The 20,814-nt window shown below is 43.1% G+C and overlaps 1 protein-coding gene across 3 annotated transcripts in view; it reads left to right on the forward strand.

The window, feature by feature from the left end:
* SLC25A17 (solute carrier family 25 member 17) overlaps positions 1-7,752 on the forward strand; it is a 49,001-nt gene extending 41,249 nt beyond the window's left edge. For all 3 annotated transcript variants that reach the window (XM_038007386.2, XM_038007387.2, XM_073006689.1), the window contains 2 exons: positions 3,121-3,203; positions 7,354-7,752. In XM_038007386.2, the coding sequence (XP_037863314.2) occupies positions 3,121-3,203; positions 7,354-7,501 (231 nt within the window). In that variant the 3' untranslated portion in view covers positions 7,502-7,752. The remainder of the gene's footprint in view (positions 1-3,120; positions 3,204-7,353) is intronic.
* Positions 7,753-20,814: the final 13,062 nt, after the last annotated feature.

Here is a 20,814-nt window from a genome sequence, read left to right on the forward strand (position 1 = left end):
ACCCATGCTGGAGTACTGTGGTGCAACATGGGTCTCTATAGCCTCGACCTCCTAGGCACAAGCAGTCCTCCTGCCTCAGCCACCCAAGTAACTGAGACTACAGGCATACACCACCTTGTCCAGCTAATTAATTTTTTTTTTTTTCTGAAGATGGGGTCTCACCATGTTTTCCAGGCTTGTCTCAAAGTCCTGGACTAAAGCGATCCTCCTGCCTTGGCCTTCCAAAGTGCTGGGATTATAGGCATGAACCATTGTGCTGGCCCCCATTTTTTTATTTGATATTCTGCTTAACTAGGCTGGCTGTCATTGGTTTAGAATGAAGTTTGCATTTGTGATTTCTTAGGTAACATAATGTCTCACAGAAAATACAAATGTGGAGACAAGTTCTTTTTTTTTTTTTTTTTGAGGCAGAGTCTTGCTCTGTCGCCCAGGCTGGAGTTCAGTGGCACTATCTCGGCTCACTGCAAGCTCTGCCTCCTGGGTTCACGCCATTCTCCTGCCTCAGCCTCCCGAGTAGCTGGGACTACAGGCGCCTGCCACCACGCCGGCTAATTTTTTTGTATTTTTAGTAGAGATGGGGTTTCACCGTGTTAGCCAGGATGGTCTCGATCTCCTGACCTCGTGATCCACCCATCTCGGCCTCCCAAAGTGCTGGGATTACAGGCTTGAGCCACCGCACCCGGCGGAGACAAGTTCTTTAAAGACCTCAGGAAAGCATAACTTTGCTTCCTTCTCATTCAAGTTTATTGGTTTGGTGCCCCAGGGGGGATTATCCTTTGCAAAGTCAGAGGCTGATTCCTTTAGTTCACTCAGGAGGAATGAATGATTTAGCTTTTCTGAAGCACTCTCAAATTTCTGTTTTTTAATTCATTCAGTTATTTATCTGTTCAAATATTTACTAAGCACCCACACTGTGGGAGGAACTGGGCATGCAGTGGTAAATAAAAGTCATAATCCCTGTCCTCATGGAGCTAGTGGAAGTTAGAATGAACAGGTAAACAAGCAAAATAAATAGGTAATTACAAATTGAAAAAAGAGCTATAAAGGAAATTATTTACTGGAAAGGGGCATGGTGGGGATCTTCTTAGCATGATTGGAGGTGGGCTTCTTTGAGAAGGGATGTTTAAATCAAGATGCAAAGGAGGGCAAGGCCCTAGCCAGGCACAGTGGAGGAAAGTGCATTCCAGGCAGGGGGAGCATGGTGTGTGTATTAGTCTATTCTCATGCTGCTCTAAAGGACTGCCTGAGACTGGGTAATTTGTAAAGGAAAGAGATTTAATTGACTCATGTTTCAGCATGGCTAGGGGGCCTCAGGAAACTTACAATAATGGCAGAAGGGGAAGCAAACATGTCCTTCTTCACATGGCTGCAGCGTGGACAAGTGCAGGGGGAACTCCTCCTATAAAACCATCAGATCTCATGAGACTTACTACCACAAGAACAGTATAGGGGAAACCACCCCCATAATTCAGTTATCTCCACCTGGCCCTGCCCTTGACATGTGGGGATTATTACAATTCAAGGTGAGATTTGGATGGGGACACAGCCAAACCATATCAATGTACTAAGAATTTGGTGCATCCTAGGGACTGAAAGAAGGCCTCTATGGCAGTAGAGTGGCTCAGGGTGAGATTACAAGAGTAGCAGGGAAACTGTAGGTGAGGAATGTGGATTTTTATCCTCAGCACTTTAAGCTGAGAATGTGTGATGGGAAGGGCTTTAAGCTGGAGAATATGTGCTGTGATTTACAATTGGAGAAGATTGTTGTGGCTATGATGTGGTGAACTGGTCAGAAAGCTAAGAGAGAAAGCCAGGGGCAATCTAGTAGGAGACCATTTCAGTAATACAGGCGAGAGAGGATGGTGGCCTGGACCATGGCGGCACTAAAGAGGAGAGGGGTAGGATGAGGACAGATTCAAGATCTGTTTTGGAGAAAAGTTTCAAAAGGCTTATTGCTAGCTAAAATAGGGGTGTTAGTGAGAGTATTCCAGTTCAGAAAAATTAGTACTTTCTGTTAAAAGCATTTTTACGGCCGGGCGCGATGGCTCAAGCCTGTAATCCCAGCACTTTGGGAGGCCGAGACGGGCGGATCACGAGGTCAGGAGATCGAGACCATCCTGGCTAACACGGTGAAACCCCGTCTCTACTAAAAAGTACAAAAAACTAGCCGGTTGAGGTGGCGGCGCCTGTAGTCCCAGCTACTCGGGAGGCTGAGGCAGGAGAATGGCGTAAACCCGGGAGGCGGAGCTTGCGGTGAGCAGAGATCCGGCCACTGCACTCCAGCCTGGGTGACAGAGCCAGACTCCGTCTCAAAAAAAAAAAAAAAAAGCATTTTTACTAATGTATTATTTTAAAATTGGTACTTAATATAAGGGAATTTAGTAGCATCCTTGTAAATGTATTTTAACACTTTTATAATGTAAACACATAATGTGAAGAGCTTAGACTGCAGAGGTCCTAAATGATTTGTTTCTCAGAATTTCCTAAAGAAGTAGAAGTTATTACCATCAATATCTAAATCATCATCCTGGGCATATTTTTTTCTTTTGAGGTAGAATTTTCCTATATATTTCTATAAAATGAAAATTACTATGCTTGCTTCATTGAAAACTTTTTCTTAGATCGGACGTGGTAGCTCACGCCTGTAATCCCAGCACTTTGGGAGGCCAAGGCTGATGAATCATTTGAGGTCAGAAATTTGAGACCAGCCTGGCTAACATGGTGAAACCACGTCTCTACTAAAAATACAAAAATTAACCAGGCGTGGTGGTACATGTCTATAATCCCAACTACTCGGGAGGCTGAGGCAGGAGAATTGCTTAAACCTGGGAGGTGGAGCCAGAATTGCGCCACTGCACTCTAGCCTGGGTGGCAGAGTGAGAAGATGTCTCAAAAAAAAAAAAAAGAAAAGAAAAGAAAAATTTTTCTTATTTTCGCTTATTTAATTGAAATATTTCACTCAGTTGAAAAATACAGGCTTAATGAAATCTATGATACTAACTGGATAAATTTATTAATGTATGCTATAAGATACTGCTCCAACATAATATCCTCTCCAGGTAGTAATGAAGATTTTAAAAACCAGCAACAGTACTTACTTTTTTTTCCCTCTTTCCTCAGTTTGGGCGTCATAGACTAAACCCAGAAAACAGAACATTGGGAAGTCTTCGGAATATTCTCTATCTTCTTCACCAACGAGTAAGGTGAGCTTTGCAGATGCCTCGCATCCCGTGCTCTCCTTCAGCAGCTGTCTCTGCCAGGGACAGGTTGCATTTCCCTCTCTCACACTACTGCCTTGGTCCAAAACCTTTCCCTTGCTTGCTGTGCTTAGATGTTTCCCATTTTAGGAGCCTAGTACAGTATGACAGTATTTTGGGAAATTATGGAAAAGTTCAGGTTGTTATTCTTTGTTAGTTACAAATATACAGAAATCCTGGCCGGGCGTGGTGGCTCAAGCCCGTAATCCCAGCACTTTGGGAGGCCGAGACAGGCGGATCACAAGGTCAGGAGATCAAGACCATCCTGGCTAACACAGTGAAACCCTGTCTCTACTGAAAAATACAAAAAACTAGCCGGGCGAGGTGGCAGGTGCCTGTAGTCCCAGCTACTCGGGAGGCTGAGGCAGGAGAATGGCGTAAACCCGGGAGGCGGAGCTTGCAGTGAGCTGAGATCCGGCCACTGCACTCCAGCCTGGGCGACAGAGCGAGACTCCGTCTCAAAAAAAAAAACAAAAACAAATATACAAAACTCCTTCAGAAAGAGAACCCTTCTATACTCCAGTCACCCTGAGTGGTGCTTTCATCAGTGGCATATCCTATGACCCCTCTTAGCAATGTAACATCTGCCTATAGAATAGGAGTACTGGAGAAGGGAGGGGGCAGTGGTAAAAGTAATAATAGTGATGATGATGATGATGATGGTAAGAGTAGCTAACATTTTCATTGGTTTGCTACGTGGCAGACACTGAGCTAGAGGCTACACATAGGTAATCGCAATCCTAACAATAGCTCTGTGAGTTAAGAACTCTTGCCATTTCCTGTTTCATTTAAAGAAACTGACACTTAGTGAAGTCAGGTATGTCAGGGACCTCCTTTGAAGCAGAAGCTCTTATAACTTTATTAGTGTTCCTAGATACAAGATATTTTGAAAATGAATTTGTTATTAAAATAAAATATGCAGCTGGGCACAGTGGCTCATGCCTGTAATCCCAACACTTTGTGACGCTGAGACAGGAGGATGACTTGAGGCCAGGAGTTCAAGACCAGCCTGGGCAAAGTAGTGAGATCCCGTCTCTACAAAAAATATTTACAAAATTAGCCAAGCATGTGGCACACATGTATAATCACAGCTACACATGAGGCTGAGGCAGGAGATTCACTTGAGCCCGACAGATCGAGGCTATGCTGGGTTATGATGGCACCACTGTACTCCAGCCTGGGCTATAGAGGCAAGACCTTGTCTCAAAAAAAAAAAAAAAAACATTATTCAAGGGACTAAACGATAAAATTAGGCTGGCATGGTGGTGCACACCTATAATCCCAGCACTTTGGGAGTCCGAGGCAGGCAGATCGCTTTAACTCAGGAGTTTGATAACAGCCTGGACAACATAGTGAGACCCTGTCTCAACACAAATAAAAAATTAGCTAGGCATGCTGGTGCGTACCTGTAGTCCCAGCTGCCCAGGAGGCTGAGGTGGAAGGATTGCTAGAACCCAGGAGGTTGAGGCTGCAGTGAATCGTGATTGTGCCACTGCACTCTAGCCTGAGCAGCAGAGTGAGACCTTGTATCAAAAAATAAAATACAATAAAAGACAAAGAATAGGTATAAAGTAAAAAATAAGTACTTACTATATCAAGTATTGGGAGGGATGTTGGAGCAGCCAGAACTTACTTTCTCATGCTCCTGGTGGGAATATAGAATGGTACAGCTGCTTTGGAAGGCAATTTGGCATTTTCTTTAAAAAATTTATATGTACCACACCTATTATAGGACCCAGCCATCCACTTCAGGGTATTTACCCAAGAGAAATGAAAGCATATGTCTACACAAAAGCTTGTATACAGATGTTATTAATGGCTTTTTAAAATTTTTTAATTTTTGATTTTTGTGGGTACATAGCAGGTGTATATTTTTGAGGTACGTGAGATGTTTTGATACTGGCATGCAAAGCATAATAATAACATCATGGAAAATGGGGTATCTATCCTCTCAAACATTTATTCTTTTTGTTACAAACCGTCCTATTATACTCTTTTAGTTATTTTTAAATGTACAATTAAATTATTATTGACTCTAGTCACCTGTTGTGCTAGCAAATACAAGGTCTTATTCAAACTCTCTATTTTTGTACTCATTAACCATCCCCACCTTCCGCCCGACACTACTCTTCCCAGTAGTCTCTGGGAACCATCCTTCTACTCTTTGTCTCCATGAGTTCAATTGTTTTGATTTTTAGGTCCCACAAATAAGTGAGAACATGCGATATTTGTCTTTCTGTTCCTGGTTTGTTTCACTTAGCAGAATGACCTCCAGTTCCATCCATGTTGTTACAAATGACAAGCTCTCATTCTTTTTGACGGCCGAATAGTACTGCATTTTATATAAGTACCACATTTTCTTTATCCATTTATCTGTTGATGGACATGTAGATTGCTTCCAAATTTACGACATTATTTGTAAGAACCAAAATCTGTGGCTGGGTGCTGTGGCTCACACCTGTAATCCCAGCACTTTGGGAGGCCGAGGCGAGCAGATCACGAGGTAAGGAGATCGAAACCATCCTGGCTAACATGATGAAACCCCGTCTCCACTAAAAATACAAAAAAAAGGCCGGGCGCGGTGACTCACGCCTGTAATCCCAGCACTTTGGGAGGCCGAGACGGGTGGATCACAAGGTCAGGAGATCGAGACCATCCTGGCTAACGTGGTGAAACCCTGTCTCTACTAAAAATACAAAAAATTAGTCGGGCGTGGTAGTGGGCGCCTGTAGTCCCAGCTACTCGGGAGGCTGAGGCAGGAGAATGGTGTGAACCCGGGAGGCGGAGCTTGCAGTGAGCGCAGATCATGCCACTGCACTCCAGCCTGGGCGACAGAGCGAAACTCCGTCTCAAAAAATAAATAAATAAATAAATAAAAATAAAAATAAATTAGCCAGGCGTGGTGGCGCATGCCTTTAGTCCCAGCTACTCAGGAGGCTGAGGCAGGAGAATGGCTTGAACCCAGGAGGCGGAGGTTGCAGTGAGCCAAGATCTCGCCACTGTACTCCAGCCTGGGTGACTGGCATCCACCTCCTCCTCATCTGGGAGCTTGTGAGAAATGCACATTCTTGGGCTGGGTGCAGTGGCTCACGCCTGTAATCCCAACACTCTGGGAGGCCGAGGCTTGGAGGATCACGTGAACGTAGGAGTTGGAGACCAGCATGGGCAACATAGTGAGACCCTGTCTCTAGTAAAAAGAAGAAATGCAAATTCTTGAATTTCATCCCAAACTTAGTCAATCAGAAACTCTGGGAATTGACCCAGCGATGTATGGTTTAAGAAGCCTTTCAGGTGATTTGAATGCCTGCTAAATTTGAAAACCACCGAGTGAGAGGATGAAATGTATGGGAAGTTTGAGAATCAGGTAGCTTTTCATTTTTCTCTTTCGTTATATTGAGCTGAAATGATCTAAACATATTGGTAGCTGTCCTGCCATTTAGGGACTAAGTTGAAATAACTGAATTAGCATTAAAGTGAAGATCCAGAAGTTCTTAGTTAGATCACAGATTTTGCCATTAAGATGGTTTCAGGAGGTTTCAGGATCTGCATCCTCAGTGGGATACTGTCAACATTCTGCTAATTAATGGTGACTATAAAGACAAAGTAGGCCGGGCGCGGTGGCTCACGCCTGTAATCCCAGCACTTTGGGAGGCCGAGGCGGGCGGATCACAAGGTCAGGAGATCGAGACCATGGTGAAACCCCGTCTCTACTAAAAACAGAAAAAATTAGCCGGGCGAGGTGGCAGGCGCCTGTAGTCCCAGCTGCTCGGGAGGCTGAGGCAGGAGAATGGCGTGAACCCGGGAGGCGGAGCTTGCAGTGAGCTGAGATGGCGCCACTGCACTCCAGCTTGGGCGACAGAGCAAGACTCCGTCTCAAAAAAAAAAAAAAAAAAGACAAAGTATTAGTGGTTCATGAATACTAAACTTTCATCAGTCCCCAAATACCTTTAAAGATAAGAAGTACTTTGACAGCAGAAGTCTGTGTTGAATCTAAAACCTCCACTGCTTGTTCTCCTCAAAGTGCCGTAGCTATCTAGGCAGCATGTTCTCTGATGCAGGAGCTGACTTCTGCTTTTTCAAACCTCTTTCCCTTTAGGCGTTTTGGAATACTGGGACTCTACAAAGGCCTGGAGGCCAAACTGCTGCAGACAGTCCTCACTGCTGCTCTCATGTTCCTTGTTTATGAGAAACTGACAGCTGCCACCTTCACAGTTATGGGGCTGAAGCGTGCACACACACACTGAGACGCCTTCCCATGAAAAATTCCGAAGATGCTCAAGAGGGAGGTTTCCTCGTGAGTGAAGAGAAATGATTCTCCTTTGACTCTGGCTCCTCCCACCACAAATGTTACCCTCTTTGGCTTGAAAAGCATCCAAGGGTGTACAGGGAGTATGGCAAACTGGACCTGTTGTCACCTTAATTGTCATGCTGACTGGTTGGATTTTGGGGTGGCAGTTGGACTAATATGAAAAAAACATTGTTGAAAACCTAAAAATGAAAGTTTGTGAGTGTTTATTGGTTTTCTTAAGAGAAATGGACTATTTTGCTCTCATGTGTAATATTTTCTATTTAAATTTTTCTTAAACATACCAGCTGTTTGCTTTCCCTGAACTCCCCCAGGTTCTAGGACAAATTTAATAACGTGTAATTCTCCTCAAATACTTTTGTATGTCTCAGTGTTGGCGTTTTCCTCCCTAAAACTAACATTAAGGCTGTGCCACGGGCATGACTTGATTTTTATTGGGCTTTTGTTTTCCTGTTTAAGGAGAGGTCTCTTTTTAGCATATGAGTGATTTATTTTGTGAAATGAAAATTGTTCATCCAAAACGATTCTCTTATAAACTATTGGTAAATGTCACTTATTCATTAGTGTTTGACATAATTTTTAGAATATTTATTTTGGGCCGGGTGCGGTGGCTCAAGCCTGTAATCCCAGCACTTTGGGAGGCCGAGACGGGTGGATCACAAGGTCAGGAGATCGAGACCATCCTGGCTAGCATGGTGAAACCCCGTCTCTACTAAAAAAATACAAAAAACTAGCCGGGCGCCGTGGCGGGCGCCTGTAGTCCCAGCTACTCGGGAGGCTGAGGCAGGAGAATGGCGTGAACCCGGGAGGCGGAGCTTGCAGTGAGCTGAGATCCGGCCACAGCACTCCAACCTGGGCGACAGAGCGAGACTCCGTCTCAAAAAAAAAAAAAAAAAAAAAAAAAAGAATATTTATTTTGAATCAATCCTTTCATTACGAAAGACTTGAAGTTTTGTGTCCATCCTTACAAGCCCTGGTCAGTCAAGTCCCAATAAATGGTCAGCACAAAAAAGATATTCTTGAAAATTGCTCTTTATTAAGGTATTACGTTGAGTTTGCAACCAGATGGGAAAAATCACAAAAATGAGAAGAGGGGGAGCAGGTATCTTGTTGAGGTCTGGAATATTATCTCCCGTTATAAACTTGGTGTAGGCTGTATATTTTGAAAATAAACATCTGGTTGAGGTTATTTCATTTGGAAACCTTCCTTAGCGTCCTATTGCTCAGTGTAGTCCATCAGACAGTGACACTGCCGCCAGCTTGCTGGGCATGCAACCCAGAGTTTCTGAATCCTGCTCCGTATTTTAACATCCCTGGGGTATTCTCAGCCACATTAAAGGTCCGGAGACCACAGGACCCCCTGACCCACCAGAAGTGATTGGTTTCAATTATGGACATCAAGATGAAGATTTTTCTGAAACGAAAGAGATTAATGTATTCAAACAACCTCCGAAAAATCTAGGAGTCCTATGTCATCTTTTGCTTTCTACTCACAGCACGTCGTTTAGGTGGTAGGGCTTTTATTATGCGGCTAGGAGTGGATTTAGATATCTCGACCCACTCAAGAAGCAAATTTTCTTGACATTAGTAGAGTAGTTCTTTGGATTTCTGTGACTTCGTGTTTGTCCCTATAACAAAATGGCAGGTTTTTTATTTATAAGTCCATGATTCAGTCAGAGAGAGTAATAATGAAATACTTCATTCTTTAGGATTTAGTTCAATTTTGAGAGTGGAAATTTCCTTCTCTAATTTCTTCTTTAGTCCCTGTGGTAATTTCAAAGTATATGATTGTTAAAGATCATCGTATTGTTCTAGCAAACAAAAATTAGCAGGAGCTAATAATCTGGGAAGAGGACTGAACATTCATCCCCTATTTAAGTCAGAGAATTGAAGACAGAATTGTTTTTACTACTTTTTAATTTTACTTTAAGGTTTTTATGTGCCTGTGGCAGACCTTGAGTGGGAAGTACAAAATTATTTTGATTTCTGAATAGGAGAAGAATGATCATAAAGGTGCCATGTGTGTTTTCATTATTGTTTTAATTATGCTGTTCCCTTTGGAACTTGAATTTTGAGCTTAGAATACTGCGAGTTGGTCTGTTAAGATAATTTCCAATTCAAATTATATAGCTCTATTAGGTATTTATGATGTGAGAATGTGTTTGATGCTTCTCTTTTTCTGATTTTATGAGGAAACAATTTAACATTGAGGGTTATGTTCCTTATGGAAATTTACAGACTCACTAGTTGAAACTAGTTAGTAACCCACCTAGTTTTGTAACCATAAGTTGTTTGAGAAAACTGAAGAGCTGAAGTCTGTACTAGGGAAAAGGGAATTTTTTATTTTTGATACTTTGTGCAGTTTCTCTAGAATATGAGGATTAAGAACCTTAGGGATTGTACTAGTGTCACCGCAGTAGAAAATTTAATTTCTGTAAGTATTTAATGTGTGTTTTGAAGCGGGCACTGTCATATTTCTACCCTTGTCTGTTCTACAGTTAAGTAAGAAATGCAGAAATAGATCTATCATAAGAACATATTCATTGGGAGTTAGAAATCTTGGGTTTTATTCCCATCTCTGTTGCTGACTAGCATTTTACGCCATCTCTTTGTAATTTGCTGTTTGATAAGTGGAGATAATACTCTGCACTTCAGAGGGCGTTTGAGAGCTAATGATGTCAGCCAAATCCCTTGGTGACTGTGGAATAGGGAAGATCTGAGTGAAACTTTAGACAGTACCTAGATTTATATAGCAATTTCCCTTTTGAAAGCTTATATACTTTCTCATTTTATAATCCTAATATTTCAGTGAAATAGGTAGGGACAAGTAACAATATCCCCATTTAATTAGCAAGGAAATTGAGAGAAAACTATCAAACGACTTGCCTCTTTGGAAGCAGGACTAGAGTTTGAGTTTCCTGCAATCTAGTGTAATGATTAAGAGAATGGGTTCTGGAATTAGATAGACCTAGGTGCAAACTTGCCCTACTCCTTACCAGCTGTAGGAACGAAGCAGTTACTGAGCTTTTATGAAACTTGGTTTCCTCAACTATGAAATGGAGATCGTGATAAACCTGCCTCATAGGGTGATTGTGAGGATTAAATGAGATCATATACGTAAGTCCAGCTTAGCACAGGGCTTGCCACATGAGAGGAGCTGGATAAATGTTGGCGACAACTATTATGATATCATTGTTACTGGTTAGGGATATGGCTATTTGAATAGATGTATCTGTGGTTTAGTGGAAGCCACTCTGGATTTTGAGCCAGATCTGGTTCCAGTTTTCATTCCATCACTTTTATTAGCATTTGCAGCTACAGACAAATCACTTGACCTTTTTGAGCTTCCAGGTCTTCATCTGTCAGGTAGAAATGATGACCTCTCAAAGCCGTTCTGATGATTAACAGCTGTAGATACGGGAGAGCATCTGGCACGGTATAGGGCATATCTATGTGCTTAATAAAAGCTGTTTGAACCAAGCAAATGAACTAGGTTTTGCTTTGGGGCAGCTTTTCCACTTTCCGTTTAATTGTGAACATTTCTTTTTTGGGAACTTTCCTTTGTTGTATCTTCTCAAAAAAAGCCAAATCCAGTAATTCTATATTTTATTTAGTAGTCAAGTTTCCCAAACACTTATCAGTTAATCAGTAAAACATGAACTGGTTTAATGGCAGCGTCACTGACTGAGCTAGTGACTCACCTTGGCTCTTTAGAAAAGCTAAAGAGGCCGGGCGCGGTGGCTCAAGCCTGTAATCCCAGCACTTTGGGAGGCCGAGACGGGTGGATCACAAGGTCAGGAGATCGAGACCATCCTGGCTAACATGGTGAAACGCCGTCTCTACTAAAAATACAAAAAACTAGCCGGGCGAGGTGGTGGGCGTCTGTAGTCCCAGCTACGTGGGAGGCTGAGGCAGGAGAATGGCGTGAACCTGGGAGGCGGAGCTTGCAGTGAGCTGAGATCCGACCACTGCACTCTAGCCTGGGTGACAAAGCGAGACTCCGTCTCAAAAAAATAAATAAATAAATAGAAAAGCTAAAGAATGGTGACTTGAGGAGCCAAATGCCACACACCTAAGAAGAGCCCTTCTCTGGGCAAGTGAATCAATTACTTGCCTGGCAGTGTGGAATGTCACCAGAATACCCAACATACACAAAGCCTCATTTGTAGGATATTTATGTATGCACTAAAAGTGGCTGATTGAGGCCAGGCACCAGGGCTCACACCTGTAATCCCAACACTTTGGGAGGCCAAGGCAGGAGGATCACTTGAGTCCAGGACTTTGAGACCAGCCTGAGCAACATAGTAAGATTCCGTCTCAATTGCTTAAAAAAAAAAATCAGCTGGGCACCACAGTTCATGCCTGTAGTCCTAGCTTCTTGGGAGGCTGAGGTGAGAAGATCGCTTGAGCCCAGGAGGCAGAGGTTGCAGTGAACTGTGGTCACACCACAGCACTCCACTCCAACCTGGATGACAGAGCAAGAACCTTTACCCCGCACCCCCCACCCACCACAGAAAAGTGACTGATTGAGACCCTGATTGTTTTGTTTTGTTTTCTTTTGTTTTTTGAGACGGAGTCTCCCTCTGTCACCAGGCTAGAGTGCAGTGGCGCAATCTCAGTTCACTGCAAGCTCCGCCTCACAGGTTCACACCATTCTCCTGCCTCAGCCTCCCGAGTAGCTGGGACAACAGGTGACCGCCACCATGCCTGGCTGAATTTTTTTTTTTTTTTAAGTAGAGATGGGTTTTCACCGTGTTAGCCAGGATGGTCTCGATCTCCTGACCTCATGATCCGCTCGCCTCGGCCTCCCAAAGTGCTGGGATTACAGGTGTGAGCCACCACGCCTGGCCTGTTTTGTTTCGTTTTGTTTCGTTTTGTTTGTTTTGTTTTGTTTTGCCTTCACAGGAGCAGTGGGAGGGCTTTATTACTATGTAAATTGACGGTTAGTGCTGATCTTTCTGGGACATACTTGTTGCCCCTGAAAAGTGCATTCAGTGGGCTTAATGAGCAAAAAAAAGAGTTTTCTAGAGGCCAAGTGGGAGAAGAGGGAAAACTACTAAAGACAGAGTGAAAAAGAAATTAGGAGATGGTATGAGAGTCAAGGAAAGGGAGAGACCAGTGCCTACCACAACACTCAAAGAGATGTTCAAAAAATGTGTGGCAGGTACATACTGGACAGTGAACTGTGGGACCCAGCAAATGGGGTTCAGTCTGTAATGACATTGAAAAGGAAGGAGAAATCTGTTTGAAACTAGTTATAGAGCATGAGAGTGGGTCCTGAAAGTTCCATGCAAGAAACTGAATGTGGCCGGGCGTGGTGGCTCAAGCCTGTAATCCCAGCACTTAGGGAGGCCGAGACGGGCGGATCACGAGGTCAGGAGATCGAGACCATCCTGGCTAACACGGTGAAACCCCGTCTCTACTAAAAATACAAAAAACTAGCCGGGCGAGGTGGCGGGCGCCTGTAGTCCCAGCTACTCGGGAGGCTGAGGCAGGAGAATGGCGTGAACCCGGGAGGCGGAGCTTGCAGTGAGCTGAGATCCGGCCACTGCACTCCAGCCCGGGCTACAGAGCAAGACTCCGTCTCAAAAAAAAAAAAAAAAAAAAAAAAAGAAACTGAATGCCCACTAAATGCTAGTTACGATTAATTTATATACATCTTCATATCCTTGTAACAACTCCAGTGTATGGAGTTTATTTCCATTGACAGATGAAGTAGTTGAAGCTTAAAGGGTAATTTATCTACAGTCACACGTGTCATGAATAGGGGTAGGGATTCCTAGTTGAGGCTGACTTTTTACCCTGCCATACTACATTCTTCAGATGTCCTTAAAAGTAAGCCATCTAGACCGGGCGCGGTGGCGCACGCCTGTAATCCCAGCACTTTGGGAGGCCAAGGCGGGCAGATCACCTGAGGTCAGGAGTTCAAGACCAGCCTAACCAACATGGTAAAACCCTGTCTATACTAAAAATAAAAAAATTAGCTGGGTGTGGTGGTGGGTGTCTGTAATCCCAGCAACTTGGGAGGCTGAGGCAGGAGAATCACTTGAACCCAGGAGGCTGAGGTTGCAGTGAGCCGAGATCGTGCCACTGCACTCCAGCGTGGATGACAGAGCAAGACTCCATCCCCCACAAAAAAAAGTAACCTTCGTTTATTTCTTTGCTTTAATTAGAGTCACCAAAATGATCTACCCTAAGGGCACTGCTTATGTAATCATGTCACGTGCACCTCATTCTTGCTTTGCTTTGGTTTCTGTAGAACCCGCTGGCAAACTGGATGGCCAGTCAAGTAGGTGGTTCCCTGTGTGGGTATCATATGGAGGACCTTTTTAAATTGCAAATTCCTCTTCTAAGAATAATGTTATATTCATTTAGGAAATCATTTTTGATTGTCTGCCATATCCAAACACTGTGCAAATTGCTGGGATTATACAGATGAATAATAGTCTCTGCCCTCATGTATCTCATTGTTCAGCGTGGGAGTCAGACAAAAACAACTTAAAATTGTACCACTGGTGAGTTCTGATGAGAAATGTGCTGTAAACATTCAGGAGTTGCTTTGAGAGCATGAGGAAGCGGGACCTAACTCTTGTGTTGAACTGTGGGACCAGAAGGTGTCATTTGAACTAGAAACACACCAAGCAGTGGGTGGAGGACCTCCACAGGAAATAAATAGCATATGCAAAGTAAGAAGAGGATGATAACTTTATTATTTGTGCATTAGTCTGAATGAGATCCAGAAGCTTTCCAGCCTGGACCTCTGGATTGAACAAATACTGAAGCGGAGGAGAATAAACAGCATCAGGTCACAGAGGGCCTACAACGAGGGAGGAGGGGTGATTAGGATCCCCATTCTACTTAGCAGTTATGTCTACATGTAGACTCGGGAAGGAAGATAAGGTGCTTGTACTCTAAGAATTTAGAATCTAGGTCAGGTGTTACGGCTCTTGCCTTTAACCCCAGCACTTTGGGATGCCAAGGCTGGCGGATCACATGAGCCCAGGAATTGGAGACCAGCCTGGCCAACATGGCAAAACTCTTCCTCTACAAAAAATACAAAAATTAGCCAGGCATGGTAGTGCACGCCTGTAGTCCCAGCTACTTATGAGGCTCAGGTGGGAGGAACATCTGAACCCAGGAGGCAGAGGTTACAGTGAGCCATGGTTGCACCACTGCACTCCAGCCTGGGCGACAGAACAAGACCCCGTCTCAAAAAAAAAAAAAAAAAAAGAAAGAAAAAGAACAGGCACAGTGGCTCATGCCTGTAATCCCAGCACTTTTGGAGGCCAAGGCCGGGGGATCACTTTAGGCCAGGAGTTTGAGACCAGCCTGGCCAACAAGGAGAAACCCCATCTCCCATCTCTACTAAAAATACAAAAGCTAGGTAGATTTTGTGGCAGCCATCTGTAATCCCAGCTACTCGGAAGGCTGAGGCAGGAGAATCACTTGAACCCAGGAGGTGGAGGCTGCAGTGAGATCATGCTGGGTGACTCTGTCTCAAAAAAATCATAATAATTAAATCTAACTTTATTTCATTTATTTTTGTAGAGATCTTACTATGTTGAGGTCTTACTATGTTGCCCAGGCTGGTCTCAAACTCCTGGACTCAAGCAATCCTCCCGCCTTGGCCTCCCAAAGTGCTAGGAGTACAGACATGAGCCACCATGCCTGGCCCAAAATCTAATTTTAAATGTACTTTAAAAATTAGACATAGGACTAGGCGACAGAGTGAGACCCTGCCTCAAATAATAATAATAATAATAAGACATAGCATTAATTGTTCCGTTTTACCTTTATGAAGATTGACCAGGAAGAACAGTTTAGGCTTACTATCAAGGTCTGGAATTGGATTTATCTTGATTAATACAGAAATGTTTACTTGGAAACTAGTACAGAGACTAGATGAGGTTTTTTTTTCCCCCCTCCTAATTTGTGTGTGTGTCTGGGTGTGTGTGGTAAAATACACATGGCATACCATCTTAACCAATTTTTTTTTTTTTTTTTTTTTGAGCCAGAGTTTCTCTCTTGTTGCCCAGGCTGGAGTACAATGGCACAATCTCGGCTCATCGCAACCTCCGCCTCCCAGGTTCAAGTGATTCTCCTGCCTCAGCCTCCCCAGTAGCTGGGATTACAAGCATGCGCCACCACGCCCGGCTAATTTTGTATTTTTAGTAGAGACGGGGTTTCTGCATGTTGGTCAGGCTGGTCTCGAACTCCCAACCACCGGTGATCCACCCGCCTCAGCCTCCCAAAGTGCTGGAATTAGAGGCATGAGCCACCGCGCCCAGCCCCATCTTAACCATTTTTAAGTGTAGAGTTCAGTAGCATATAACATATTCATAATATTGTTCAACCAATAGCACCATTTATCCTAGAACTCTTCATCTTGTAAAACTGAAACTCTATGCCCATTAAACACTAACTCCCCACTCCCCACCTTCCCCTGTCCCCTGGCAGCCACCATTCTAGTTTCTGTCTCTATGATTTTTGACTACCGTAAGTACCTCATCTAAGTGGAATCATACAGTATTTGTCTTACTGTGACTGGCTTATTTCACTCAGCATAGTGTTCTCGAGGTTCACCTGTGTTGTAGCATAGGTCAGCATTGCCTTCCTTTTTGAGGTTGAATAATATTCCACTGTATGTATACTACATTTTGCTTCTCTATGGACATTTTGGTTGCTTCTACATTTTAGCTATTGTGAATAATGCTGCTATGCACATGGGTATACAAACATCTCTGAAACCTGGCTTTTAATTCTTTTGGACACATACCCAGAAGTAAAATTGCTGGATCGTATGGTAATTCTATCTTTAAATTTTTTTTTTCTGAGACAGAGTCTTGCTGTGTCACCTAGGCTGGAGTGCAATGGTGCAATCTCAGCTCACGGCAACCTCCACCTCCCGGGTTCAAGCAATTCTCCTGCCTCAGCCTCTCAAGTAGCTGGGATTACAGGTGCCTGCCACCACGTCTGGCTAACTTTGTATTTTTAGTAGAGACAAGGTTTCACCATGTTGGCCAGGCTGATCTCGAACTCCTGACCTCAGGTGATCCACCCGCCTCAGCCTCCCAAAATGCTGGGAGTACAGGCATGAGCCACTGCACCTGGCACTATTTTTAATTTTTTGAGGAATCACCATACTGTTTCACAGCAGCTGCACCATTTTACACTCCCACCAACAGTGTACAAGTGTTCCACTTTCTCCACATCCTCATCCACAGTTACCATTTTCTGCTTTTTTGATAGTAGCCATCGTAATGGGGTGTGTGGTGGTATCTCATTGTAGTTTTGATTTGCATTTCCCTAATGATTAGTGATAATGAGTATCTCTTCATGTGCTTATTGACCATTTGTATATCTTCTTTGGAGAAATGTCTATCCAAGTCACTTGCCTACTCCCTAGTGAGCCAACTCAGAATTTAAAAAAAAAAAAAGTTATTTGCCTGTTTTTGAATCAAGTGTTTTTTTGTTGTTGAGTTTTAGGAATTCTGTATATATTCTGGATATTAATCTCTTATCAGATATATGATTTGCAAATATTTTCTACCATTCTGTTGCCTTTTTACTCTGTGATAGTGTCTTTTGATGCATGCATTTTAAAATTTTCATGAAGTCCAACTTGTCTGTTTTTTGTTGTTTTTGTCTGCTACTTGGAAAGCTGAGGCGGGAGAATATTGCTTGAACCCAAGAGGTGGAGGTTGCAGTGAGCCAAGATCATGCCATTGCACTCCAGCCTGGGTGACAGAGTGAGACTCTATCTCAAAAAAAGAAAGAAAGAGAGAAAGAAAGAAAGAAAGAAAGAAAGAAAGAAAGAAAGAAAGAAAGAAAGGAAGGAAGGAAGGAAGGAAGGAAGGAAGGAAGGAAGGAAGGAAGGAAGGAAGGAAGGAAGGAAGGAAGGAAGGAAGGAAGGAAGGAAGGAAGGAAGGAGAAAAGAAACTAGTTGAGTTTTTATTTGATTTCTTTATTTTGCATTTGTTAGTGTATTAAATATTATAAAAGATTGGGTGCAGTGGCTCATGCCTGTAGTCCCAGCAATCTGGGGGGCCGAGGCAGAAGGATCGCTTGAGCCCAGGAGTTTGACCAGCCTAGGCAACAAAGCAAGACCTCATCTCTACAAAAAATAGAAAAAATGGCCGGGCACGGTTGCTCACGCCTATAATCTCAGCACTTTGGGAGGCCGAGGTGGGCGGATCACGAGGTCAGGAGACTGAGACCATCCTGGTTAACACGGTGAAACCCTGTCTCCACTAAAAATATAGAAAATTAGCCGGGCGTGGCGGCGGGTGCCTGTAGTCCCAGCTACTCGGGAGGCTGAGGCAGGAGAATGGCCTGAACCTGGGAGGCGGAGCTTGCAGTGAGCCGCGATCGCGCCACTGCACTCCAGCCTGGGCGACGAGCGAGACTCCGTCTCAAAAAAAAAAGGAAAAAGAAAAAATTAGCTGGGCGTGGTGGTGCGCACCTGCAATTCCAGTTACTCGGAAGGCTGAGATGGAAGGATTGCTTGAGCCCAGGAGCCAGAAGGTTGAAGCTGCAATGAACCATGATCATGTCATCACCCTCCAGCCTGGGTGACAAAGCAAGATACTGCCTCAAAAAATATATATAATATGTATATATAAATTAGACACATATTTATATATAAATGTATTAAATACATATTATATGTAATATATATATAGTATAGAAATTATCCTTTACCTTAAGTCTTCAATGTTTTTAGATATATATTTTATACATATTTAATATATGTTATACATATTAAATATACTTACATATATGTTATATTTAGTAAATATATATAACATATTTATATTTTTAATTTTTTAAATTGAGAAAATCCTGTTTCTTTTCTTAATTTGCAACCAGTTTATAGGTGTAGTGTTTATAGATTTTTCTTCTAATGTACTCATTCTCATTTTATTCTCTCTAGTGTGACATTTATTTTAGTTACTTCATACCGTATAGATGGAAAATGGAGACACAGGTCTGGCTCAGGTCATATAGCAAAGGACTGGGAGTCTAAAACAGGAATTCAAACGTCCTGATGTTCTTTCTACCCAAGAATCTTATAGTGTCTTGTCCTACTTGGAGCTATCTGTATTTATTTTATTTATTTATTTTTTAGAGATGGGATCTCACTCTGTCACCCAGGCTGGAGTTCAGTGGCATCAGCACAGCTCACTGCAGCTGTGACTTCCTGGGCTTAAGCAATCCTCTTGCCTCAACCTCCTGAGTAGCTAGGACTGTACCATACCTGGCTAATTTTTTAGAATTTTTTTGTAGAAACAGTCTCACTGTATTTCCCAGGTTGATGTATTTTATATTTTGGTTAAAATTTTTGTTTAGCTTTAGACATTTTCTTTCCTTACCAAAGTAATACATAGTCATTATAAAATTTTTCAGAAAATACAGAAAAGAAGAAAGAGAATGAGGAGATATATATTTCTATATGTTTCGCTAATATTTCAGTATATCCATTTTCACACTTGTTTAAATGTATACATACACAAGTATATTTATAGATAAGGGTTTTTTTATTTATTTTTTATTTTTCATTTTTTTTTGAGGCAGAGTCTCGCTCTGTTGCCCAGGCTGGAGTGCAGTGGCCGGATCTCGGCTCACTGCAAGCTCCGCCTCCCGGATTTACGCCATTCTCCTGTCTCAGCCTCCTGAGTAGCTGGGACTACAGGCGCCCGCCACCTCGCCCGGCTAGTTTTTTGTATTTTTTAGTAGAGACGGGGTTTCACTGTGTTAGCCAGGATGGTCTCGATCTCCTGACCTCGTGATCTGCCCGTCTCGGCCTCCCAAAGTGCTGGGATTACAGGCTTGAGCCACCGCGCCCGGCCAAGGGTTTTTTTAAAAAGCAGGATTATATAGTTGCTGCATAGAATTGCATTATATGAATATATATAATTATTTAGTTAGACTCCCATTGATGGACTTCTAGGTTATTTTCAATTTTTGCTATTATAAATGAAGTGGTGATAAAAATCCTTAAAATATGTATCTCTTTACACTTTTCTGATTATTTCTTTCTTTTTTTTTTTTTTTTTTTTTTGAGACGGAGTCTTGCTCTGTCCCCCAGGCTGGAGTGCAGTGGCGCCATCTCAGCTCACTGCAAGCTCCGCCTCCCGGGTTCACGCCATTCTCCTGCCTCAGCCTCCCGAGTAGCTGGGACTACAGGCACCCGCCACCTTGCCGGGCTAGTTTTTTGTATTTTTTTAGTAGAGACAGGGTTTCACCGTGTTAGCCAGGATGGTCTAGATCTCCTGACCTCGTGATCCGCCCATCTCAGCCTCCCAAAGTGCTGGGATTACAGGCTTGAGCCACCGCGCCCGGCCTCTGATTATTTCTTTAAGAAAAATTTCCAGGAATTCAGTTACTGAACCAAAAGGTTTGCCTACCATGATATCATGTTATTAAATTAAAAAAGCAGTTCTGTCCTTTGGGATTTGGTTTCATGTCTTCATGGCCTCCTAGTTTACGTGTCTTTGTTAGATGGCAAGGTCACAGGGCAGGGACTTTCTATAAATCTCTTTGTTTTTTAAGAGACTGAGTGTTGCTTTATTTCCCCGGACTGAGTACAGTGGCGTGGTCGTAGCTCACTGCAGCCTCAAACTCCTGGGCTCAAGTGACCCTCCTTGCCTCAGTCTCCTAAGAGGCTGGGATTACAGGCTAAATTATTTTAAGGTAATTCCTTGAACCATGGAGTTATGTTCTGCAAAGTGCATCTGTAGAAGTGCTTTATGATTATTATGATAGTCATGGAAATCAAAAGGAAGTTTTATGGCTTATCTTTGTTGATGTTTTCATTTATAAACAAACTCCCATTTGATAGAAAATGGCTGCATTTTTTTTTTTTTTTAACTTTGCAGTTATAGATACGAAGAAAGCTTTAAACCACCAGAGGGCATCGCAGTCAGCTTCTTATTATAAATCATTATAAATCACTGCTGTCAGAGATGTCTAGTGAAATTTGTTCCCAATTAAACCAGAAAAAGAAGCATTTTTAGGCCGGGTGCTGTGGCTCACGCCTGTAATCCCAGCACTTTGGGAGGCCGAGGCAGGCGGATCACGAGGTCAGGAGTTCGAGACCAGCCTGACCAACATGGTGAAACCCCATCTCTACTAAAAATACAAAAATTAGCCAGGCGTGGGGGTGTGTGCCTGTAATCCCAGCTACTCAAGAGGCTGAGGCAGGAGAATTGCTTGAACCTGGGAGGCGGAGGTTGCAGTGAGCCAAGATCA

Source organism: Chlorocebus sabaeus, chromosome 19 (genome assembly GCF_047675955.1).
Source record: "Chlorocebus sabaeus isolate Y175 chromosome 19, mChlSab1.0.hap1, whole genome shotgun sequence".
In the NCBI taxonomy this organism is placed as follows: Eukaryota; Metazoa; Chordata; class Mammalia; order Primates; family Cercopithecidae; genus Chlorocebus; species Chlorocebus sabaeus.